Genomic DNA, 22,809 nt, shown 5'->3' on the forward strand with positions numbered 1-22,809 from the left:
TTTGGGCGATATTTTAAATAACTACAATTATCTTTGTTCATATTAAATTGATAAATCCTTAAAATAACAGTAGGTACTGTTTCTAGCCTTGTCTATCATTTTTGTAAGTTTTAGTAATTTTTTATGTTTATCGTAAGATTCAGTAAATACAATGTTTATCTTATATAAAAGTATCTTTAGTCTCAAATTAATTATCTACTGAATTATCTAAATTAGGTTTAAAGACTTTAGAAAAAGTAAAAGTTAAAGAAGAAGGATTTTTCTCAAAAAAAAAAAAAGAACAAAAGTTCACTTACATGAGAACAATTTTAAACATAAATATAGAAGAAAGAGTTTATACAATAATAAAACTTATACCTATATATTTTAAAACTATAGTGTTTGACAATATTTTTTTTAAATTTTCTTTAAATTTTGGAAAAGATTTTTCGTTAAAAATGTCTTTCGGCAAGTTATTATATAGTATACAAGTTATTATATATATAAATTACTTGAATACATCGAAATTACATATTCAAAATTTAACAGTAAGCGTTAAAATGGTGAAAAATCACCACCCAGTGTATTGATTGGTCATTAAATCAAACAGCGCATCGTGCCGCTCATTATGCCGCGGCGCCATTATAGCTCCGCTGCGAATATAATCAGCGGCGGCGCGCGTGTGTGCTGATTTATGCCTCTCTGTGCGACACTTTTTGATGATGGCGTCCTAGTTTTATGGCTTAGTTCGGGAGATAATTTTTGGACAGTGTTATTATCTACGTTTCGGGTTGATATGAAATTGGTCCTACAGCTATAGCTATAAAATATAGCTTCTCTTAAATTCCTAGATTTGGTTGAATGCAAAGGATCACAAACATCAAAAATAAGATACCTACTTAGTTAGATATTAGTTTTTTATTTTTTTTTCTCGCTGTTGCCCGCGACTTTGTTAGTTTTAAAAATCCCGTGGAATTTTTTTGATTTTTCAGAATTAACAAAAAAATCTTACAGTTACAGATAGTTTTTGTCACGGTTTTTGAAGACTTTCAGAGATTCGAAACATCTTATTTCAACCGGAAGTGCACAAAGAGGTTGCTTTTTGTAGTGAATGACTCCGAGTAAATGCGTATTACATGTAGTAAAATTTTACTACTATTAGTACATGTAGTTAAATTTTATACTTTGTCTTTACCTAAGGTAAAAGTACATAGTCACAATCTGCCACATACTAGTCACATTTTGCCAATCTGCATTGGACCAGCGTGGCAGACTATGGCCCGTGCTCAGTAGTGGGTCGTAATGGGTTGATCATGCGGATGATGAGGTAAGTACATAGTGTTCAATTTCTAAAAGCTCAAAATATCAGTAGGTAAGTTATATCAAAGCTACTAGGGGACCAGACTAAGCTACATAAGAGTAGCTTACTCAGTAGCTAAAGTAGGTAGGTGCTCGTATCTTTAGTGGCTGGCTCATAAGCCGGTAACTCAATTAACGGAATCTGCCTTCACTCCCGCGCTGTAGTGCCGGCCTCATAAATTGACAAACTGTCCAACTCTCATGAACAACACGAATAAGTTTCTGCTTACGGTCAGTGCGCGAAATATTGAAATCATACGAGCTTGTATTGCGAGCTGTAACGTTGATGTTACTGCATAAGCTTGGTATAGGTACTAGGTATATCGTTTCGCTGAGATCGCTTATTGTGAGAGAGTGACAGTTGACGTAAAAATCAAGTAATTCAACATCGTTGTTACCCTTCACAACCAGTATTCTACCTACGAGCCATCTCAGTCAACCAAGAAGTTTGTATATTTAAGGCTAGCTCATAAACAGACTGAATTAACAGAATATGCCTTCAGGTGTTGTAATATCAGCCTCATAAATTTAAAAACTGTTTAACTCTCATGAACACCACAAATAAGTTTCTGCTTATGGTCAATGCGTGAAAAATTAAAAAAATATTGCGAACTGTAATGTTGATGTTACTGCATACCTAAACAAGGCTCTAAGCTGGTAACTTAACTAAGAAGCCGTGGTTTGTTAACAAACCATGAATTTTACAAAAGTTATGACTCAACCTTACTGTACCTGCAGCTCTGCTCTTAATTAGTCACCGAGTTTTTTCTAATTTTCAATAAAACGTCTTTATCTACCAAATCCACAGTTTTCAAGTGTTTTCAATACAAGGTCCTCAGTCCACATTACAGACACTGTCCATGATATTTTAGCATGCGAATTGCGCCGGACGAACAGTACGAAGCCATGCTTCGCTAATGAACCATGAGTTTCTTAGGCAGGTCTTTGTTTGTCGTAGCAGTACCGCTCGTAATATGAGCCCGTGTGTTTCCAGCGTAGGGTCCGCAGGCACCGTCCATGATTTAGCGTGCAACTTGCGCCGGACGAGCAGTACGAAGCCGTGCTTCGCTAATGAACCATGAATTTCTATTTGTTGTTCCCTGTTCAGGTAATTAAGTAATAGCTGTGTTTGTCATACTTACAGAACTGTGACATAGTTGTTTTAAGTGTTATTGATATTAAATTTTACTCACATGGGATTCAATTCTAAAATAGATAACATTAGAAATATCACAAGGTAGTTAACATCGCTATTTTTATTTGGAGAAATAAAAATACGTAGGCAATTTTAATTAAAGCAACGTATATTTATTGTTCTCATAAATCAATACAAAATTTAAATTATAACTATTACTAAATACTTACTAGTAGAACTTTTTCTAGTACACAATGTAAGACGTCACCAAAACATAATTTTACTATACATAACATTTTGTAATTTTACTTAAAAACTTAAATTAAAAACAAAACCAATTCTTTTAAGGCCTGATTTTTCAACCACCAAATAATAATATTAAACATGTATTTAACTGAGTAATTTTGTCATTTTAACAGTTTTTGTGGTCTGTCAAAATACCAAAATTTATACGTCACTAAGTTTATTTTGGCTATCGGAAAATTTGTCTTATCTACATCTTAATTGCTACTACAAACTTTTTCTAAAAACAACAATTTTAACTAATAAAAAAATTATATACCTACATATTCTAACAAAGCCATAACTACCTACCTACCTCACTTCAAGTAAATATTGTATCACATATTGTTTTGATTAAAATTATGATTATAATATTATACGTAGGCACTAATTATTGTTATCACTGACCCTCGAATGCCCGATTTTTCCAAAAATCGGTTAATTCCTTGAACTTATCACAACACTCTCTTTGCCTTCTTGGATTACATTTAATCATCGGACTACTCATAACAGAACTAAACTTCCGAACTAACGTAGTTACCGACTCCAAATGAGACTTATCACCTTCTAAAGTATCCATAGTGGAGTTAAACTGCTCTAAAGCTTCCTCAAAAGCTTCTTCTATATGTCTATCAATCTCACTTGAACAAGTTACTTCTTTCTGCGACGCTGTATCATCGAATGACAAATCCGTTGCTGATATACTACACTGAACTAAATCTGGATATATTCTCTTCTTAGAATTTCTCTTATTTCGTACAGTACTCGTAGCTATCGACATTTCGTCTATAGATTTAAAAATATCATCTATTTTGTCACACAACTCTTCGATAGACGCAGCTGAAGTTAGTTGACCGTTGACGAAATAAAACTGTTTGGACGTATCGTTTCTCGAATCATCTCGAATGTTACTTATAAAATCTTCATATTCGATGGATGCTGACGATATTTTGGATATTTGACGTCCGACCTTCCTTCTTACCTTTTTGAAAAGGAATGACGAATCGAAAAAAGTGGTCCCGTTCAAGTCGAGCGTGCTGAAAACTGGCTTTAAAGTCGGTGTTTCTTCTTCAATATCGATCAAATCTATTGTTTTCCATTCTTCTTCGAGTTTTCTCCACTGGTCATTTTCGTAAAGAATAGTATCTGCGTCGAATATTGAACTCATGGTTAATTTACAATGTTTTTGTGAAACGTAACTCTTTCGGCAAAGGCAACCGGCTAACTGAAGATCACTGCAATATGTCACGTATTTAAATTAACCCACATCTTTCTTAATGAAGTTGTTTACTAGTGCGTTTTCAAAGCTGGTTATTTTTCTGTTTTTCTAAATAATGGGTTAGTATATTTAAGTAATTATTATAACCAGTAAACTAGGGATTTGTGCGTATTAACAATAAGTTATTAGAAGTACAATTTTATGTAGTAGGTAGTTATTATAATTGACTAATTGAAATATATTAGGGATAGATATTCGTAGCTCGTTAATAACTATAATTAGTGGCGTAATATTGTATTTTGATTTTAGAAATATCATAATCTAATCACTAACAAGTTATTTTTTGGGTTTTCGTATAGTTTGGATGAATAATTAAAAGTAAAAATTTTATTCAGTAATACATTTTTTTTAATGTAAGTAACCGCAAATACACAGTTTTCGGATTTATTCCTTTACTTGTGCTATAAGACCGGCCTACCTACCAAATTTCGTGATTCTAGGTCAAAGAAAAGTGCCCTATAGGTTTTCTTGACAGACAAGACGGACAGACAGACAACAAAGTGATCCTTTAGGCACCCTAAAATTGTACCTGCACTTTGGCAAATTAATTTTAATATTATTATTATTTTGAATAATTATTATCTACTGAGAAACTTTAATTAGCAAAAGCAATTAACACAATATAGGTATGTTATCATCATCATCATGATCAATCCATCGCTGGCTCACTACAGAGCACGGATCTCCTCTCAGAGTGAGAAGGATTTTGGCCATAGTCTACCACGCTGGCCATGTGCGGATTGGTAGACTTCACACACCTTAGAGAATATTATGGAAAACTCTCAGGCATGCAGGTTTCCTCACGATGTTACCGTTAAAGCAAGTGATATTTAATTAATTAAAACGCAAATAACTCCGAAAAGTTAGAGGTGCGTGCCCGGGATCGAAACCCCGACCTCCGAAAGAAGGCGGACGTCCTAGGCTAGGCTATCACAGCTTACGCTTATAGGTATTTTATAGATCAATTAATAGTTTTAATTTATGACTCATAATAGAATAATATTCATTCACATAATTGAACATAACAATCAAAGCAACGTGTTTAGTTAAAACGTATTTATGATAGTATTTGTTGGTCGTTAGAGTGAAATACTGATTTAATTACAGACCCACCTCCGCTTTTAGCGAGGCAGCATTGTTACAATATATTATTGTTATCGTTTTGTATATTTTAAAGCTAGATCTTCGCTCTTGTCTGGATAGGACGAGACAGGCAAATAGGCAATCACTACCTATATTATAAATTCGACAACGTGTTTGTTGGTTTATTGTTTTTTTTTTTAAAGAATATTAGCCATGTTAAATGACTAATATTCCCCTTTCCTCTCCAATTAAGCGTCAGGCTTGTGCTAGGAGTAGGTACGACCAGTGGCGGGCACAGGGTTTGAAGCCAGGGTAGGCACTAGTTAAGTACTGAGCCTGTTCACTTGCAGGTTATAATGAAAAATATGCATTGAGCTATTACAACTGGGGTAAGCAGTGCATTTATGCCTCTATGACCTGCACGCCACCGGGTACGACAATAATGCAACGGGCGGGGTTTGAACCGTCGACCTTTCAGTTTTCAGTCCACTCCTATACCAGTTGAGCTATTGAGGCTCTGAACGGTTTGTCCTTCAATCACGTCGCAGCGGAGCAACACTCGAGACCCGCACCCGGGCTAACCCGGAGCAGGATAGCGCGGGTGACGTGCGGGTGTTCGGGGCATACCCCGATTGCCATCTCGACGCTTCGCGTTGTACAATATTTCTACTGTACTTATGCTTTGCCAGGGATACCTGGAAGAAAAAGGGGGAGGCCTTTGCCCGCGTTTGGGATGACCTCTGAATTATTAGAGCTAGATATACCTTATAAGCAATATTGACCAAAAAACAAAAAAAAAAAAAAGGTACTAAGAATTTGAAAAAAATGAACGAAAGTAAAAAAAAAAAAATTAAAAAAAATGTATATATATACAAAAAAAAAAAAATTAGAGGTAGGCTTTTTTTTTATGCTTTGCCAATTTCCATCTCGTTTCTTGCCATACACGTGTCTCGATAAGATGTACAAGGTCATGGTATATTTACAGTGGCACTTAACCAAGAAAATTATATAAACGCACTAAATAAAAACAAAAACCGACGACCTCCCTAGCGCAGTGGTAAGCGCTGTGGTCTTGTTAGTGGGAGGTCCCGTGTTCGATTCCCGGCAGGGGTTTGGAATTTAACAATTTCCAAATTTCTGGTCTGGACTGGTGGGAGGCTTCGGCCGTGGCTAGTTACCATCCTACCGCCGATTAGCGATTTAGATGTTCCGGTACGATGCCGTATAGAAACCAAAGGGTTCAATAAAAACTGCTAGGTATACCCCTTCCAGGTTAGCCTGCATCCATTTTAGATTACATCCATCATCACTTACCACTAGGTGAGATTGCAGTCAATGGCTAACTTGTATCTGAATGAATAGTGAATATGTTTTTATAGTGTTGACGAATATCTAAGATGACATTTTTTCCTTTAGTGTGTATTTGGTTACCTTTTGACATATTTTGTAAGACATAAGTACTATCTTGTTTTTTTATTCTTTTGTGACTAAGTATTAAATTTGGCAAATTTTATCAAAACTATGTACACGTTTGTTAGGAATATCATATTGCATGCTAATAGGCAGAATTTGGCTGTACCTTTTTGTTTTGTAACATCTCCACTGTTTACCCAGATTCGCAATAAAGAAATTTGAATTTGAATTTGAATTTGAATGAAGAAACAAGAAAAAAAAGAAATTGCATTGCATAAACTAGAGAAAAACTTACGTTCTCTCATAAACATCCAAATACTATGTACCTTAATCTTATTATTTATCGCTCGGCAAAGCGTCTGGCAATTAAACGCATCCAGTGCCGGCCGTGTATCATACACAGTAATCCGGGGGACAGGATGATAATAACAAAAAACAATAAAAATAACGAATTGCCCCGCGGACTGGGCTTGAATCGGGAGACGCGTGCCGGACAGCGGCACCCGTGGAGACGCTGCATTACGATCCATTAGTATTAACTAAACTAGCTGCCCTGGCGAACTTCGTTCCGCCTAACAATCGATTCAAATTTTTTTAAATTTTCTCTCCGTAAGAACCATCCTCGTACTTCAAGAAATATCATAAAAAAAAGAATTAGCGAAATCGGTTCAGCTGTTCTCGGAATTTGCGATCAGCAACACATTTAGCGATTCATTTTTATATATAGACCTGAAAACTAGTAGGTATGTAGCAGTCTAAATCTAAATACATAAAAGGAAAAGGCGACTGACTGACTGACTGATCTATCAACGCACAGCTCAAACTACTGGATGGATCGGGCTCAAATTGGCATGCAAGATAGCGTAGACATCCGCTAAGAAAGGATTTTTCAAGGAATTCAACCCCTAATGGGGTGAAATAGGGGTTTGAAATTTTTGTGTGAAATGACGAAGTCGCGAGCATGAGCTAGTCTAAATATATAAAAGGAAAAGCTGACTGACTGACTAATCTATCAAAGCATAGCTTAAACTACTGGACGGCCATAACTCAAAGGGTGACACGACTGAGTCAGTGAAATACAGTCGTATTTACAGTCGAGGCTTCTTATTTATATCGGGGCAGTTATTTTTGCAACCAGACTCTAAATACGTTGGTATATATTATAAGAATCGACAATGCATGAAATGAGTCTGTATTTGTGATTCACGCTAGAGTGTTTAGTGTCAAATGAATAATGACGCTTCCTCTTTCTAACAAATTTTGGCGCAAAATCGGCGTTGCATCTCTATTCACTATAAAAATATCAAAGATTTATGATCGTCTGGCATAATTAGTTCAATTTGACACAATTGTAAGCTACGTCGATATTCTAGCAAGCCAGCGATTTGTCCTAACATTTTTTTGTGCCAATGTTACTCAGATGGACAAAACACAAAGGAAATTGATTGGTCAGTATTTAAAAAAGTTTGACAACGGTTCGACTCCACAACCCTATCCGGCCCTATTCCAAATCCGAGTTCTGTTTACGCTCATTCTTAATATGGGACAAAACTGTTGGAGGAACAACAGTTTTTGTTGTATATTTTATGTCGTGTGACGCCATAACTCAACGGGTGACGCGGCTGAGCCAGTGAAATACAGACTGTACAGTGGAGGCTTCTTATTTATATCGGGGCAGTTATTTTTATTTATACTCCTGTTTTATTGGTTTACTGTGTTACGGACTGTTGGCCCCGTTTTCGGTTTTTCTTTAAGTGGTTATCGAGATGATATATCCGTTGATATGCTGAGTAGTTATTTAGTACTAGCCGCATTAGTCGCGTAAGACTTCGTCCGCGTGGACTAAATTGAAATGTACCTAATATTAATTTTCTTTGCTTATCTTATCTTATCTTAATTTTCCTAGCTCATTACACTACACAAAATTCAAACCCCTATTTCTCCGCCTTAGGGGTTGATATTTAAACTTAATAACCTGAATGTCGATTTTCACGTCTCTAACTTCAAAAACATAGGACTTTCATATTATATCTTCCACCCCCCATTTCAACCACTTGCTAAACACCTTCATGATTATGTTTTTTTTTTTCAATTAAGAATATTAGCTTTATAAGATTAAGATTATTTAAACGCTAATATTAGATTAAGATTATTTAAACGCTAAAAAAGAATATTAGCCATATTAAATGAGTAATATTCCCCTTTCCTCTCCAACTAAGCGTCAGGCTTGTGCTAGGAGTAGGTACCACAATACTGCAACGGGCGGGGTTTGAACCGTCGACCTTTCGGTTTTCAGTCCACTCCTTTACCGGTTGAGCTATTGAGGCTCTTGTAATAAACAATTTCATTACAGTGAAAAAACTGTGTATATGGAACCTTCTTAGTTTAATTAAATAATCTATCTCTATGTTAAATAATAATGTCGACTCTCGGATACTGTCAAGGGGGTGCAGAGTATGGAAACAACGGAAAGAGTTTTTAACAATTTTATTCATTTACCGCAGTCCCCGTTGAAGGGGAATTGATAACGGGGACAACGGGATAAGTTTTTAATAATTTTATTTATTATATATAAATCCCGATGTCCCCGTTAACGGGGATACGGCTAACGGGGACAACGGGACTACATGTTGAATTGAATTTTCAAAAATTCTTTCTTAGCGGATGGCTACATCATAATAGCTATCTGCACGCCAAATTTCAGCCGGATCCGTCCAGTAGTTTGAGCTGTGCGTTCATAGATCAGTCAGTCACGCTATATCTAAATATATAAAATCTTTTTATATATTTAGATATAGCGAAATTTTGCGTTGTTTACGAGATATATTAAAGACACCACAAGGGATGCTTTTTCATCCCTATCTTCAATTTCCACCCTCTAATTTAATAGCACTCCGCGGTTTTAGGGTTTCATAACTCAAAATAAAAAAAGAACCCTTATAGGATCACTTCGCTGTCTGTCTGTCTGTCGTGGCTGTCAAAAAACGTACAGGGTACTCCGCCTTGACCTAGACTTATGAAATTTGGTAGGTAGGTAGTTCTTATAGCAGACATAAGGGAAAAAATCAGAAAACCATGAATTTGTGGTTATATTTGTGGTTTGTGGTTGTGGTGGAAAAAAATTAAAATGTGTTCATAAACAAATCAGTTTTTTCAACTTTCAAAGTAAGATAACTATACCATGTGGGGTATCATATGAAAGGGCTTTACTTTTAAATTCTAAGACAGATTTTTCACGCGGGCATAATCTTGTCACCTGTAACTTTTCGGAGTTATCGTGTGCGTTTCAAGCAATTAAGGTGACGCAGTACGCTCGACCTAACCTGTTTGCTTTTCACTTGACATTGTATGAGAAAGGTGAGAGGCACGATGATTTTCACTGAAATCAAGGGTTTAGGAAAAGTATTTTTGAGAAAAAAATACTAAATGTATGTTTGCAATATAAAGATATTTCTACTAATGAATAAATAAACTATGTCTAATGTTAAATTGTTTTAGAATTTTCATACCCCTAATCTTATTCATTTACACCCAAAGTTGTCATAAATTTAGTGTTAAAATTGGAATCTTTTGGGGCTCGTAACTTTAAAATCAATATTTTTTTCAATGTTTAATATATCAATAAACCTAGATAATGGCAAGACAAACCGATATAATACTTTGTTTTGAGCATACAATATCAAATAATGTTGTAATTACCCTCCTACGTTTGTATGAAGAAAGCACCGAACTGAGCCCACTTAAGTATTAGGTAGATGCACCTGTGAGGAATCCTTCATCCCTGAGTGTTCTCTATAATATTCTCAAAAGTGTGTGTGAAGTCTGCCAATCCTCACTATGGCCAGCTTGGTGGACTATGGTCAAATACTTCTGCTTTTGAGAAGAGAACCGTGCTCAGTAGTAAGTCAGTGATATATCAATGTTGATGATAATAAAAAAATGAATAGGTTAATACCTAAAAAATAAAGTGTTTCCTGTCACTTTTCGGAAAAGTTTCCTTAAAAAACGAAACAGTGTCCATTAGTGACGTCACGGCCCACGGGCCCGCTCTCAATCAATTTGGACAAAATCACCGGACTGAAGTGTTTTTTAATTAATTTTATGAGTGAACAACGTTAGCACAAAGAAAGAATGGAGTCGAAAACCATTACTTTGATTTTAGAGTAGATTTTTTTTTTCAAACATCACTCCATCAAAAAAAATATAACGCGTAAAATTTAACTCGTCCTTTTTAACTTTTTGTGTCAAATTTCATGTCAAAAGTACGATTTTAGTCCTTGTTATAAAGGTTAAAACCGTCCTTTGACTTGGCAGTTGACCCATAGAGTTAAAATGTGGCGCGTGAGGAGTCATTTTGTACGGACTATATAATTATAACAGTGTGCCTATTAGTATGTTAGAACTCCTTATTTTCTTATAATAAAGTAAGTACTATTTTTTGGTTCAAATCAAGATTCATTGTTGTAAGGGTGGTAAATTGGGCGGAATAGAAATATACCCGGATACGGAATAATCTACCACCTTACAAAGATTAGAGGAAAAAAAAAATAATTTTAATTTACTTTACTTGATCTATCTACCTAGTAAAGAATAGAAGCTAGCCGTCGACTCCCTTGTAATGCATATGAGGTGTTATAAATGAAATTTGCTAGATGTTAGGCAAAATTGTTTTTAATGTAACTTTTACCGGGGTCGCTTAATACAGAATGATGGCTAATAATGCTTAGTTATTCTAGCTTAATGCCAAGACTTAATTTAGATACATTAGAATGACTTAGGTAGATAGTACATAAGATCTATGTTTTAAATTTAAGATGCCATTGGCATGGAATAGACAATGACACAGTAAAATTCATAAAATTGTTTCAAAATAAAAGCTCAGTAGTAAAGACAGGGTTCTTACTGTACACATACACTAAGAAGGTTCACTAAACTGTTGCAGGATACAAACATTTGCTTACTTGTAGGTGCGAAGACTGCAAGGTAGCTGGACGGCATCGGCCAAGATCCAAAACTCAATTTAACTTGATTCTTCACAACCGAAATGTTTCCTTACAAAGATTTTCACCAAGTCTTATCCATAGCAATTAAGTTGTCAACGTGAATGTGCAAAAGAAATAAATACGAAAACCGAAAACGCAAACGGAAAACTAAAACGGAAAACTGAAGCTAAACGTAAAACGTAAACGTAAACCCTGTAACAAAGAAAAACAAGATTATAATTTGTGCTGTGTGAAAATTTCGACACGTGGAATTTTCCCGATCAAACACAACTCACCTATTGAACTCCTGGCCACCAATGGTTTTCAGAAGTCCACCCACAACCCATTATCCTCATTTATTTGGGAAGTTAAAATAACTGGAACTGAAAGAAATCATAAAATTAGGATTTTCTCTAACCAAACCGCCATTTTGTCGAATCCACATTACTTGATTTTTCACTCACCATAACTGATGAAACATCGAAATACGTTAGGATGACTAAAATTTATAACTATTGTATTTTCCCAGGCGAAGCCATGGGCGAAAAAGAATGAGATTTTCCTGGAACGAAAAAAATTCGTCTTCACATGTTGACTCCAGGAAAATTCTAAATCTCACCTATCGGTGTTGCCAGACGCAACCCGAGTGTGGCCGCTCTCAGTTAGTTTGATCATGAAGCCAATTCATTTTTGAATATTTGCGGAACCTAAGGATATATTATAAGAACCGTTTTGTTAATGACTTAACAATAAACAAATGATATTATGGTTTTATTTAATTATTTTGTTTTATTTTTACGACAATTGACAACGAAGCAAACGCCATCTATTGTGGCTCGAATGAACTCTGAACATCGACCCACGCGTAGTTCTGCACCTTGATGCTAGGTGGCACCAACATACTTTGAACAAAATAGATTTTAATTAAAAGCGAAACGCTAATTAGTAGTTCAAAATTTACAACGTCACAATACTTCCCCTCCTACGAAAAGGTTCAACAGGTTGAACCACGCTGCCCTCAGCGTCATCCAACAACTACTAACAATTTGCCTGAAACAAACAAACAAAAAAACACAGAAGTTACGCGTGAACGCACATCTACTACTAACAAGGAAAATTGTCTAACAAAATAAATATACTGAAAACAGTGTAAGGTTTTATACATTATACTTAACTACACAACCCTAACTTCTAAAAAGAATATATACAAAAAAACTTCATGGTGTCTAAGACACTTGAGTGGAAACCATCTTGGCATCATTCTTCAGCTGACTGACAGAATGCGTCTAGGCCTACGGTGGTTCACTCTTTTAAACTACCATCTTAATATTTGTTACTCAACAAATACGGAAAATCTGGTTGTGAACGGGTCCATCTGATATGGCAACCGTTCTCTATCCCATTCGGAAAAATAAAACCGAATCAAAATCGGAATATGAGAAAAAAAAAACGAAATAACTCTCCTAGAAAATAGATCTCGGAACAGAATCGGAAAAATAACAGAAATGATCCATTATCTAGAAGGAAAACGAAAACAAAACACAAAACCCCCCCTTTTCGTTATCCCCAAAGTACGATATTTGCATTTTTACTTTCTCTACCGGTTGGTCTACCACAAGCATTCCAATCATCACATATTCATCCCTACATACATCCACTACATTCATCCTCAACTGAACCATGGTAATGTAACTGTTAATTCAGAACATCACTACACTCATACAAATTCCTAATTGAATATTGATAACTTAAATATTCAAACAGTTTAGACCAAACTAAGTAATGGCAAATATCTACTTCTTAATATCCTTAATATGCCAAGTGCCTATTGGGTGGTTGTCAGCTACTCTAACTAGTTCATAAACCAAAGGTGACAAAACCTTGACAACCCTGCACTTTTCATACTTAGGTGCCAGCTTAGCTGCGAAAAAATTTGTAGCGTCGCTTTGTGGATAGGTCTTTTTCCACACTATATCCCCAACAGAATAGCTTGCAGTCTTCGCACCTACAAGTAAGCAAATGTTTGTATCCTGCAACAGTTTAGTGAACCTTCTTAGTGTATGTGTACAGTAAGAACCCTGTCTTTACTACTGAGCTTTTATTTTGAAACAATTTTATGAATTTTACTGTGTCATTGTCTATTCCATGCCAATGGCATCTTAAATTTAAAACATAGATCTTATGTACTATCTACCTAAGTCATTCTAATGTATCTAAATTAAGTCTTGGCATTAAGCTAGAATAACTAAGCATTATTAGCCATCATTCTGTATTAAGCGACCCCGGTAAAAGTTACATTAAAAACAATTTTGCCTAACATCTAGCAAATTTCATTTATAACACCTCATATGCATTACAAGGGAGTCGACGGCTAGCTTCTATTCTTTACTAGGTAGATAGATCAAGTAAAGTAAATTAAAATTATTTTTTTTTTTTCCTCTAATCTTTGTAAGGTGGTAGATTATTCCGTATCCGGGTATATTTCTATTCCGCCCAATTTACCACCCTTACAAATGGCGCCCGAACGTTTTTTTATATAGTTATTTCAGTATATTTTGAGAAATTTTGTGAATTTTATGAAATGTACTCCGCTGATTGTACAATTTTCTAAGTAGTGACACATTGCAAAGAGCACTAAGCTGTTTTTATGGTTAACTAACTAAATAATAACTAATAGTTAGAAATTTTGTTTGATAGTTTAAGTAATTTTCTGAGTATAGTCCAACATTTTTTTTCTTACTTAATCAACACTTTATAAATGGTGCTTATGCCGTTTAATTATGTTATCGACTTACCTTGGAGGTGTATCGTTAGTAATCGTATTGAGTAATTTTGATTGAGGTTTTATATTATATCCACCTCCTCCTCCAAATATTATGTCCTCTTCTGGAACTGCAAATGTTCATGGGCGGTGGTAATCACTTAACATCAGGCGACGCGCCTACTCGTTTTTAATAAATAGAAAAATGTCCATTGTTAGAGTTTTAATAAGTGCATGATTATTGATTAAATACAAAAGTCATGATAAAAAAATTAATGTTCTTCAAAGACAGCGAAAATAATGTTTGAAGCCATATTCAAAATATTAGCATAGTATTCAAGTGTAAGTTTAGGTAAGTACTTACCTAAGTCCTAAAAAACGGAACGAATTGAGAACCACCTCCTTTTTGGAAGTTGGTTGAATATTTTTCCAAAGGACGCCACTTAACGTTAATAGGGGGACATGGAGTGATGAAACTAATCTACCTAAACTATTTATCGTAAATAGTGAAACGTCACGAATATGACAATGAACGCACTTCATTGGCTGGGCTGCGTATTTTATAAGAAAAGCATTGCTTCTTTTGGGTGTCCCAGGACACCCTTTGAGTTTTTTTTTTCTTTAACTTGACTTCTCCAAGCAGCCGCTGTCCGCGCGAATCTCGTCCACGTACTAATTCAATATGGCCGACGTAAGCCATTTGCGTTCGCGCTTGACGCATCGCCCGTGAAAAAATCAATTACGATTTTTTGATAGCGATGACCAGGCAGGCAAGTGTGGAAGAGACTTCCTAGGAATCTCATTTTTATTCATGTTTCGCTGGTTATCACAATACCAGCCTTTGCTATCCGCCCGTCTGTCTGTCTGTAAACGGGCTGTATCTCATGAACCAGGGACAGCCTTCCACATCCCATGGCCCCACCAACCTCTCGGTTATATGGGCCAAAACGCGAGAGGGCGCCCATTCGGTACTTGCTTTTGGCGTTTTTCCGGGGTACCTTATTGACACCAAATTGACACCACAATCTGGAGGTAATGCGGGGAACAAGACAAGTGACCAGTTGGTCTAACATGCGCACCGCGAGAAAATTTTGTCTACGCATTATCTCGTGTTTTTTCATACAAATAAGACGAGTAAATGCGTAGACAAAATTTTCTCGCGGTGCGCATGTTAGGCGTTCAGGTGATAACAGTATACAGGCTAATTTAGAGAAGTTGCTTCCACACAAATCTACCTTCACCGTTGCATAGTGGCACCATTTATTTCATCACAGGGCGCAAATTGACATCACAATCTGGAGGTAATGCGGGGAACAGCTTTATGTGACAAGTGACGCAGGTGATAACAGTATACATGCTAATAATGGTCCTCGATTTTTCGATACGATAAAATATAGTCCAAACAGATGGACCTTAAAAACACAGCAGACATACGGGCACACGGTTCGTGCGCCTCAGCCCTGGCGGCTCGAGAACACGACACGTTGAGTACCAAAACTTAAAAACCGGCCAAGTGCGAGTCAGGCTCGCGCAATGAGGGTTCCGTGCTACAGTCGTATTTTTTCGACATTTTGCACGATAATTCAAAAACTATGATGCATAATAATAAATAAAAATCTGTTTTAGAATGTACAGGTGAAGACCTTTCATATGATACCCCACTTGGTATAGTCACTCATTTCGAAAGTTGAAAATACTAATTATTAGTTCATGACCACAATTGAATTTTTTTGTGTGATCTAACCCTAAATTCACGGTTTTCAGATTTTTCCCCAAATGTCAGCTATAAGATCTAGGTCAACGGGAAGTACCCTGTAGGTTTCTTGACAGACAGACAGACAACAAAGTGATCCTATAAGGGTTCCGTTTTTCCTTTTGAGGTACGGAACCCTAAAAACTGAAACAAACACGAAAAGGACATGCACAAGGACACCATATCTCTTTAAGAGATTTCTACCAGAAGCCCTAGAATGTATTAGTATGGATTTGACAGACGAAGCCGCGTCTATCGCCTAGTGTTTCAACACAAGGGGTGAGCGCGACACTATTAACATCTAATACCAATATATCAAGTGTCCGCTTATCAATTTATGGTCCCGCTGTATCGAAACTTGGTCCGGAGTGCATCTTGCACAAGTTTGTTCATAAATTAAAACGTGCGATATTTACTGCCAACCGCTCTGTGTTCCGCACACGAATATATTACAGTGTACTTGTTTTGTTCTAATAATCAATTAATAACATCAGACCGAACTAAAATTATAATTGTTTTATTAGTTGTTTAGTAGTTGCGCGCTAGCGAGCAAAATTACCACTTTCCACTCAAATTTCCAAGGGCAAACGGATCTTTCCGAGCGAGTGACATGAAAAATATTTTTCATCTCACTCGCTCGGAAACACTGTCCGACTTTTGGTTGTGCCCTATTAATATATAAACTTTTTAATGAAACCGCCACGGTACTGGATGGCGCCTTTTGTATTAAGCATCTGCGTTTTCGTCGCTATAGTGAGATGAAAAGTTGTGTGTTTCGCACGGATGCAAATTTATTTGCGCTCGAGCCTTAGAATTCCTCGCTACGCTCACGATTCTAAGGTTGAACCACTCGCTGCTGAATCCTTCGCTGGCTCGGAATTCAATACAAACTCTCGCGAGAAAATAACAAGTTTGCAGCCTTGCATAACAAATAACTATATTTTTATGATATTATAGGTATATTTCCGACTCATAACACACTCATTAAAGTGTGTCGCTCTCGTGTTGTGGAGCAGGAGCACATAAACATGTCAGCGCTAATACAGTCCCAGGTGCATCGTTCGTCGCGCGATACCGCATATCGCGACACTGGAGATAGCGGTACGGCAGTCGGCGTGGACACCGCACATGCGTACAGGTCACGTGTCTTTTTCCGGGAAAAATTCCACATTAATTAAAGCACAGTAATACGCCTAAGCTGTGATAGCCTAGTGGTTAGGACGTCCGCCTTCTAATCGGAGGTCGGGGGTTCGATCCCGGGCACGCACCTCTAACTTTTCGGAGTTATGTGCGTTTTAATTAATTAAATATCACTTGCTTTAACGGTGAAGGAAAACATCGTGACAACATCGTTCTCCATAATGTTCTCAAAGGTGTGTGAAGTCTACCAATCCGCACATGGCCTGCGTGGTAGACTATGGCCAAAACCCTTCTCACTCTGAGAGGTGACCCGCGCTCTGTAGTGAGCCGGTGATGGGTTGATCATGATGATGATGATGAATACGCCTACAACCCTAGCAATGGTTGGTACAGCTAGGCAGAACCAATTCAGAGAAAGAGATCGAACGTCGAATCCAACCGGTTGGCCAGCGTTTGGGAAGCTTTGAAATTTTTTTTAAATTCATTATAGGCAAACGCTTGACCACAATCACACCTAATGGAACGAAATATCTTCTCGTCAAAAATCTCTTAGTGCCTGAAGATCAATGCCCTTCGGTTTCTTTAATAATGAATTCTAGCCCCATAAACTTAGTGAATGAAACTGACGCTTAGTTGGAGAGGAAAGGGGAATATTAGTCATTTAACATGGCTAATATTCTTTTAAAAAAACAAAAAAAAAAAACTACCACTATACAAAATATCACTTCATTTTATTACTACATGGAGTCCAATACCCTATTGTTCCCGAGACTACACTACTGATAAGACTACAATACTTACCACTGCAAAAGGGAGGTCTATATACATCGATGTATATCTATTTATGGCTTAGATTAAGGATTTTTTGCGTAAAAGAAAAATGCCTTCTATTTTGAATGTCATGTCAATTACTGATCTACGACCTTTGTCATCGAGCTTCTACTGGAAAGGGGCACCCTGAAGGTTTGACAAATCCCTCCATTTTCAGGAACAAGCAACAATCAGGTGCTCAATCGCTCGATGTCGCCGCCCGCCCACAAATTAATTCGCTTAACGTTGCTTACCGGGCATCACCTGCCCCGTTACAGATGTACTTTCTACTTACTGTCTACGACTAGATGTGTCTTGGAATATTTAAACTATTTTGCGTTAAAGTTTAGCCCTCCATTTTTTAACGTATTCAGGTTTTAAAGATGCTCAAAACTTCTTTATTCACAACTAGCTTAAGCTCGCGACTTCGTCCGCGTGGACTACACAAATTTCAAACCCCTATATCACCCCCTTAGGAGTTGAATTTTCAAAAATCATTTTTTAGCGGATGTTTACGTCATAATAGCTATGCCAAATTTCAGCCCGATCCGTCCAGTAGTTTGAGCTGTGTGTTGATAGATCAGTCAGTCAGTCAGTCAATCACATTTTCCTTTATATATTTAGATGTACTAACATTCTTGTCCATCTTATGACTTACTAGCTGACTAGCTGATGCCCATGACTTCATCCGCGTTGATTTAAGTTCTTAAAATCCCATGGGATGGGACCTCTTTGATTTCCTCTGACCTCTTAAAAAGTAGCTTATATATCAGATCTTTAACTATAATTCATGCAAAATACTAAGCCGATCAGTTGCTCCGTTACGGTGTGATTGAAGGACAAACTAACAAACAAATACACTTTCGCAATTCGCATTTAAAACATGGGTAGTGATCGAAACGTATGTTTTCCAATATAGATGTCAACACATACTTAGTTCAAAAGTCTACTTATTCAAAAACTAAATTTCATTGATGGCGAGTTATTGAACTCTAATGAGGAGTTCTATATATATATAGTTACTTAACATTAAATCAAATAATACATATAAATAATAACAAACTATAGACATAAATAAAAGTGTGTGTTAATAAGTGTAAGCACCATTATTAAGGAACAAAAAAGGCTATAATAATAATAAAAAATGAGGAGTTGAAATGAAATGAAATGAAATGAAAATGAAATAAAAATGAAATGTGTATATTATTATCTCTGTCTATATTATCTCTAAAGATTTTCATAGGGTCAACCAGTTACGTTTTTTTTTTTAATTTATATACTAGCGCTTGGCTGCAATCAGACCTGGTGGCAAGTGATGATGCAGCCTAAGATGGAGCGCACTTGCCTAGAAGATGCCTATTCACTCTCGACTTGAAGGTACCCATATTATAAATTGGAGGGAAAAACTGATACTGGAAGGTTGTTCCAAATCTTAGCGGTTCGGATTAGAAATGAGGAGACAAATCGCTTCGTACGTCTCCGTGGAATTTCGACTATGTACAGGTGTAGACCTTGGCAATGCCTTGCGGTACGATAGTAGAAGGTTTTCCAAAGGGTAGAGGAACAAAATTAGTTGTTCTAATAATATTAGTCTCTTCCAGCTAACTTTATGACAGAGCCTATCAATTTATGCTGACAACAAAGCGATGTGAACACAGCCGCGAATTAGACAAGACAGAAGGTGTAGACCACATGCGTCACCCTGAAGCGAAGAGCCTCAATAGCTCAACGGTTAAGAAGCGGACTGTATAGGGTATTCATTATTAAAGAGAATAATTTAAAAAACCGGCCAAGTGCGAGTCAGGTTCCTTACTACAGTCGTACTTTATCAACATTTTGCACGATAATTCAAGAACTATGATGCATAAAAATAAATAAAAATTTGTTTTAGAATCCAGAGGTGAAGCCCTTTCATACGATACCCCACTTGATATAGAACTTACCTAACTTCAAATATTGAAAATACTATTTATTAATTCATAGCCACAATTTAATTTTTTTTGTGTGATTTAACCACAAATTCACGATTTCTGATTTTTCCCCTAATGTCTGCTATAAGACTTACCTAGGTACCTGCCAAATTTCATGATTCTAGGTCAACGGGAAGTACCCTGTAGGTTTCTTGACAGACAGCCTGACAGACAACAAAGTGTTCCTATAAGGGTTCCGTTTTTCCTTTTGAGGTACGGAACCCTAAACATCATGATTTTTTATTTATTTTTAAAATAATTAGTTATTAACGTCATGATGTAGGTACCAAAAGCGATTAATGACGTCACAAGGCGTAAACGACAAACATTTTCGTTTGTGGACTGTGGCGTCATGATTCACCTTATTTACAGCGTGGCTTCATGTTTTTTTTTTAATTATTATTCTCTTTAATAATGAATTCTAACCCCATAAACTGCCGCTATACAAAAAATCATTTCATTTTTTTACTACAGTCCAAGACCCTATTATTAGATTTTAGAATGTGGCAGCACCTAGGGTCCAAACAGTTTACTTTAACGTGTTAAGGTGGAATAGAATAGAATAGAATAGAATGTTTTTTTATTCATGTAAACTTTTTAAAAGTGCTTATGAATAGTCAGGTAGTTTTAATTTACCACTGGTTCGGAATGCCGTTCCTACCGAGAAGAACCAGCAAGAAACTCGAAGACACGGTCTGCCCGCGAAATTCAAAATTAATTTGGTTTTTCGCAATTTGTAAACGAATACGACAAAGTAGGCTTCGCCCCTAGGCAATATCATCTTCACAAGCCTATATAAAAATCTTTACTTGAAAGTGTCCAGTTTAAGAAATTAGTCAAAATAATGAGTTTGACGTGAGCTACCCACAAATTAGTCATTATTTTGAATAATTTCTTAAACTGGACACTTTTTTTTTTTTTTAAAGAATATTAGCCATGTTAAATGACTAATATTCCCCTTTCCTCTCCAACTAAGCGTGAAGCTTGTGCTAGGAGTAGGTACGACAATAGTGCAACGGGCGGGGTCTGAACCGTCGACCTTTCGGTTTCAGTCCACTCCTTTACCAGTTGAGCTATTCAGGCTCTAAGTAAAGATTTTTAAGTAAAGATTTTTATATAAACCTGTGAAGATGATATTGCTAAGGGCGAATGAATGCCATAAGTCTACTTTGTCGCATTCGTTTACAAATTGTGAAAAACCAAATTAAATTTGAATTTCGCGGGCAGACCCGTGTCTTGGGCCTTAATTAATAATGCAAGCCACTAATCGAATCCAATAGTGTAGTGTGAACCATTTAGTACATTAATCATTGGATTGTTGCGCGGGTGACGTGGAGTCAGGCTGTATTGTGGATTTGTTGACAGGGATCACGGCGACAGGCGGCTTACTCTGATGTGGGTCCATTTGTTTCTACTTGCCTGCGAGTGGTGTTTAAAGTGATTTATTTGTAACTAGCGGATACCCGGCGTGTGCTACTACGCTTTTAAAAACACTTCGCATTATTGCCTTTCTAATGAAACCGATTTTTAAGTTGGATGGTAAGTCTACAACGGATGTAGGTAGAAATATTTTTTTTGCGTTTTATGTATTAAAGTAGATAATGCAAACCACTTACACAAATCGAATCCAATAGTGTATTGCGAACCATTAGTACATTAATCATTGGATTGTTGCGCGGGTGACGTGGAGTCTGCTGTATTGTGGATTTGTTGACAGGGATCACGGCGACAGGCGGCTTACTCTGATGTGGGTCCATTTGTCTGTACTTGCCTGCGAGTGGTGTTTAAAGTGATTTATTTGTAAAATTCAAAATTCAAATAATTCAAATAAATTACTCTTTTTGATAGTGTTGTTGTATTTGTAAGATGTAGTGGTGATAATTATTACGCGAACTTAAAACTAAAGCTACGAGGGTTCCAACCGCGCCCAGGTCTGAGAAGAGCCCACAACCAACTCAGCAGTAACTGTGATTAGCGGATACCCGGCTGCGCTACTACGCTTTTAAAAACACTTCGCATTGTTGCCTTTCTAATTAAACCGGTTTGGGTTGGATGGTTTCAAAGTCTATAACGGACGTGGTAGGATATTTTTTAAGTTTTATACATTAAGAAGTTAATGCAAGCCACTTACACAAATCGAATCCAATAGTGTATTGCGAACCATTAGTACATTAATCATTGGATTGTTGCGCGGGTGACGTGGAGTCAGGCTGTATTGTGGATTTGTTGACAGGGATCACGGCGACAGGCGGCTTACTCTGATGTGGGTCCATTTGTTTCTACTTGCCTGCGAGTGGTGTTTAAAGTGATTTATTTGTACTGACTTTGGGGTTATAATGGAAGTTCGGGATGTTTGAGTTACCTATTGCATAAAATTCCTGTTTTTAACAATATGCCTATTCGATTAAATAACCAGGAGCCCTACTACTATCGCTTATAGTAGTAAATAATGTTTCAATACTGTTTTGACATTTTCATACAAAAGTTGTATGAAAATTTCAAAACAATATTGAAATATTATTACTTTTGGCGGTGTGTAGGTAGGTATTTACTACATATATAGATATAGAGTTATTTTCAGAAAACGTTCAGTTTTTTATTGATAAATTAATATAAATCGTTCCATTTTTCTGTACCTTTGTCATTACTAACAGAATATCACCTTATTATTATTATTTAGTACATATTTTATATCTTATTATATTATTAACTTTATTTATCTAGTCCATTAAATCGCTTATTTTTGAAGTGAAAACTTCTTTAGGCGCGTTGGGCGATTTTGAGATGGGTAAAAACTTCAAGGATGCGTCACCGACATGTTAAAATAATAGTGCTCGGAGTGCCGATAGATCAAAAAAATAAA

At 36.5% G+C, this 22,809-nt stretch overlaps 1 protein-coding gene across 1 annotated transcript; it reads right to left on the reverse strand.

The window, feature by feature from the left end:
- Positions 1-2,860: 2,860 nt before the first annotated feature.
- On the reverse strand, positions 2,861-3,968 carry LOC117996244 (uncharacterized). The gene has a single exon (XM_034984285.2). It carries the CDS (start codon positions 3,921-3,923, stop codon positions 3,156-3,158), a length of 768 nt encoding a protein of 255 aa, XP_034840176.1. The 5' UTR covers positions 3,924-3,968; the 3' UTR covers positions 2,861-3,155.
- Between the last annotated feature and the right edge of the window lie 18,841 nt (positions 3,969-22,809).

The sequence above is a fragment of the Maniola hyperantus genome, chromosome 3 (assembly GCF_902806685.2).
Source record: "Maniola hyperantus chromosome 3, iAphHyp1.2, whole genome shotgun sequence".
Classification (NCBI taxonomy): Eukaryota; Metazoa; Arthropoda; class Insecta; order Lepidoptera; family Nymphalidae; genus Maniola; species Maniola hyperantus.

Coding starts and splice junctions, on each gene's coding strand:
- LOC117996244 (XM_034984285.2), bottom strand. CDS start 3,923: ATGAGTTCAATATTCGACGCAGATACTATTCTTTACGAAAATGACCAG.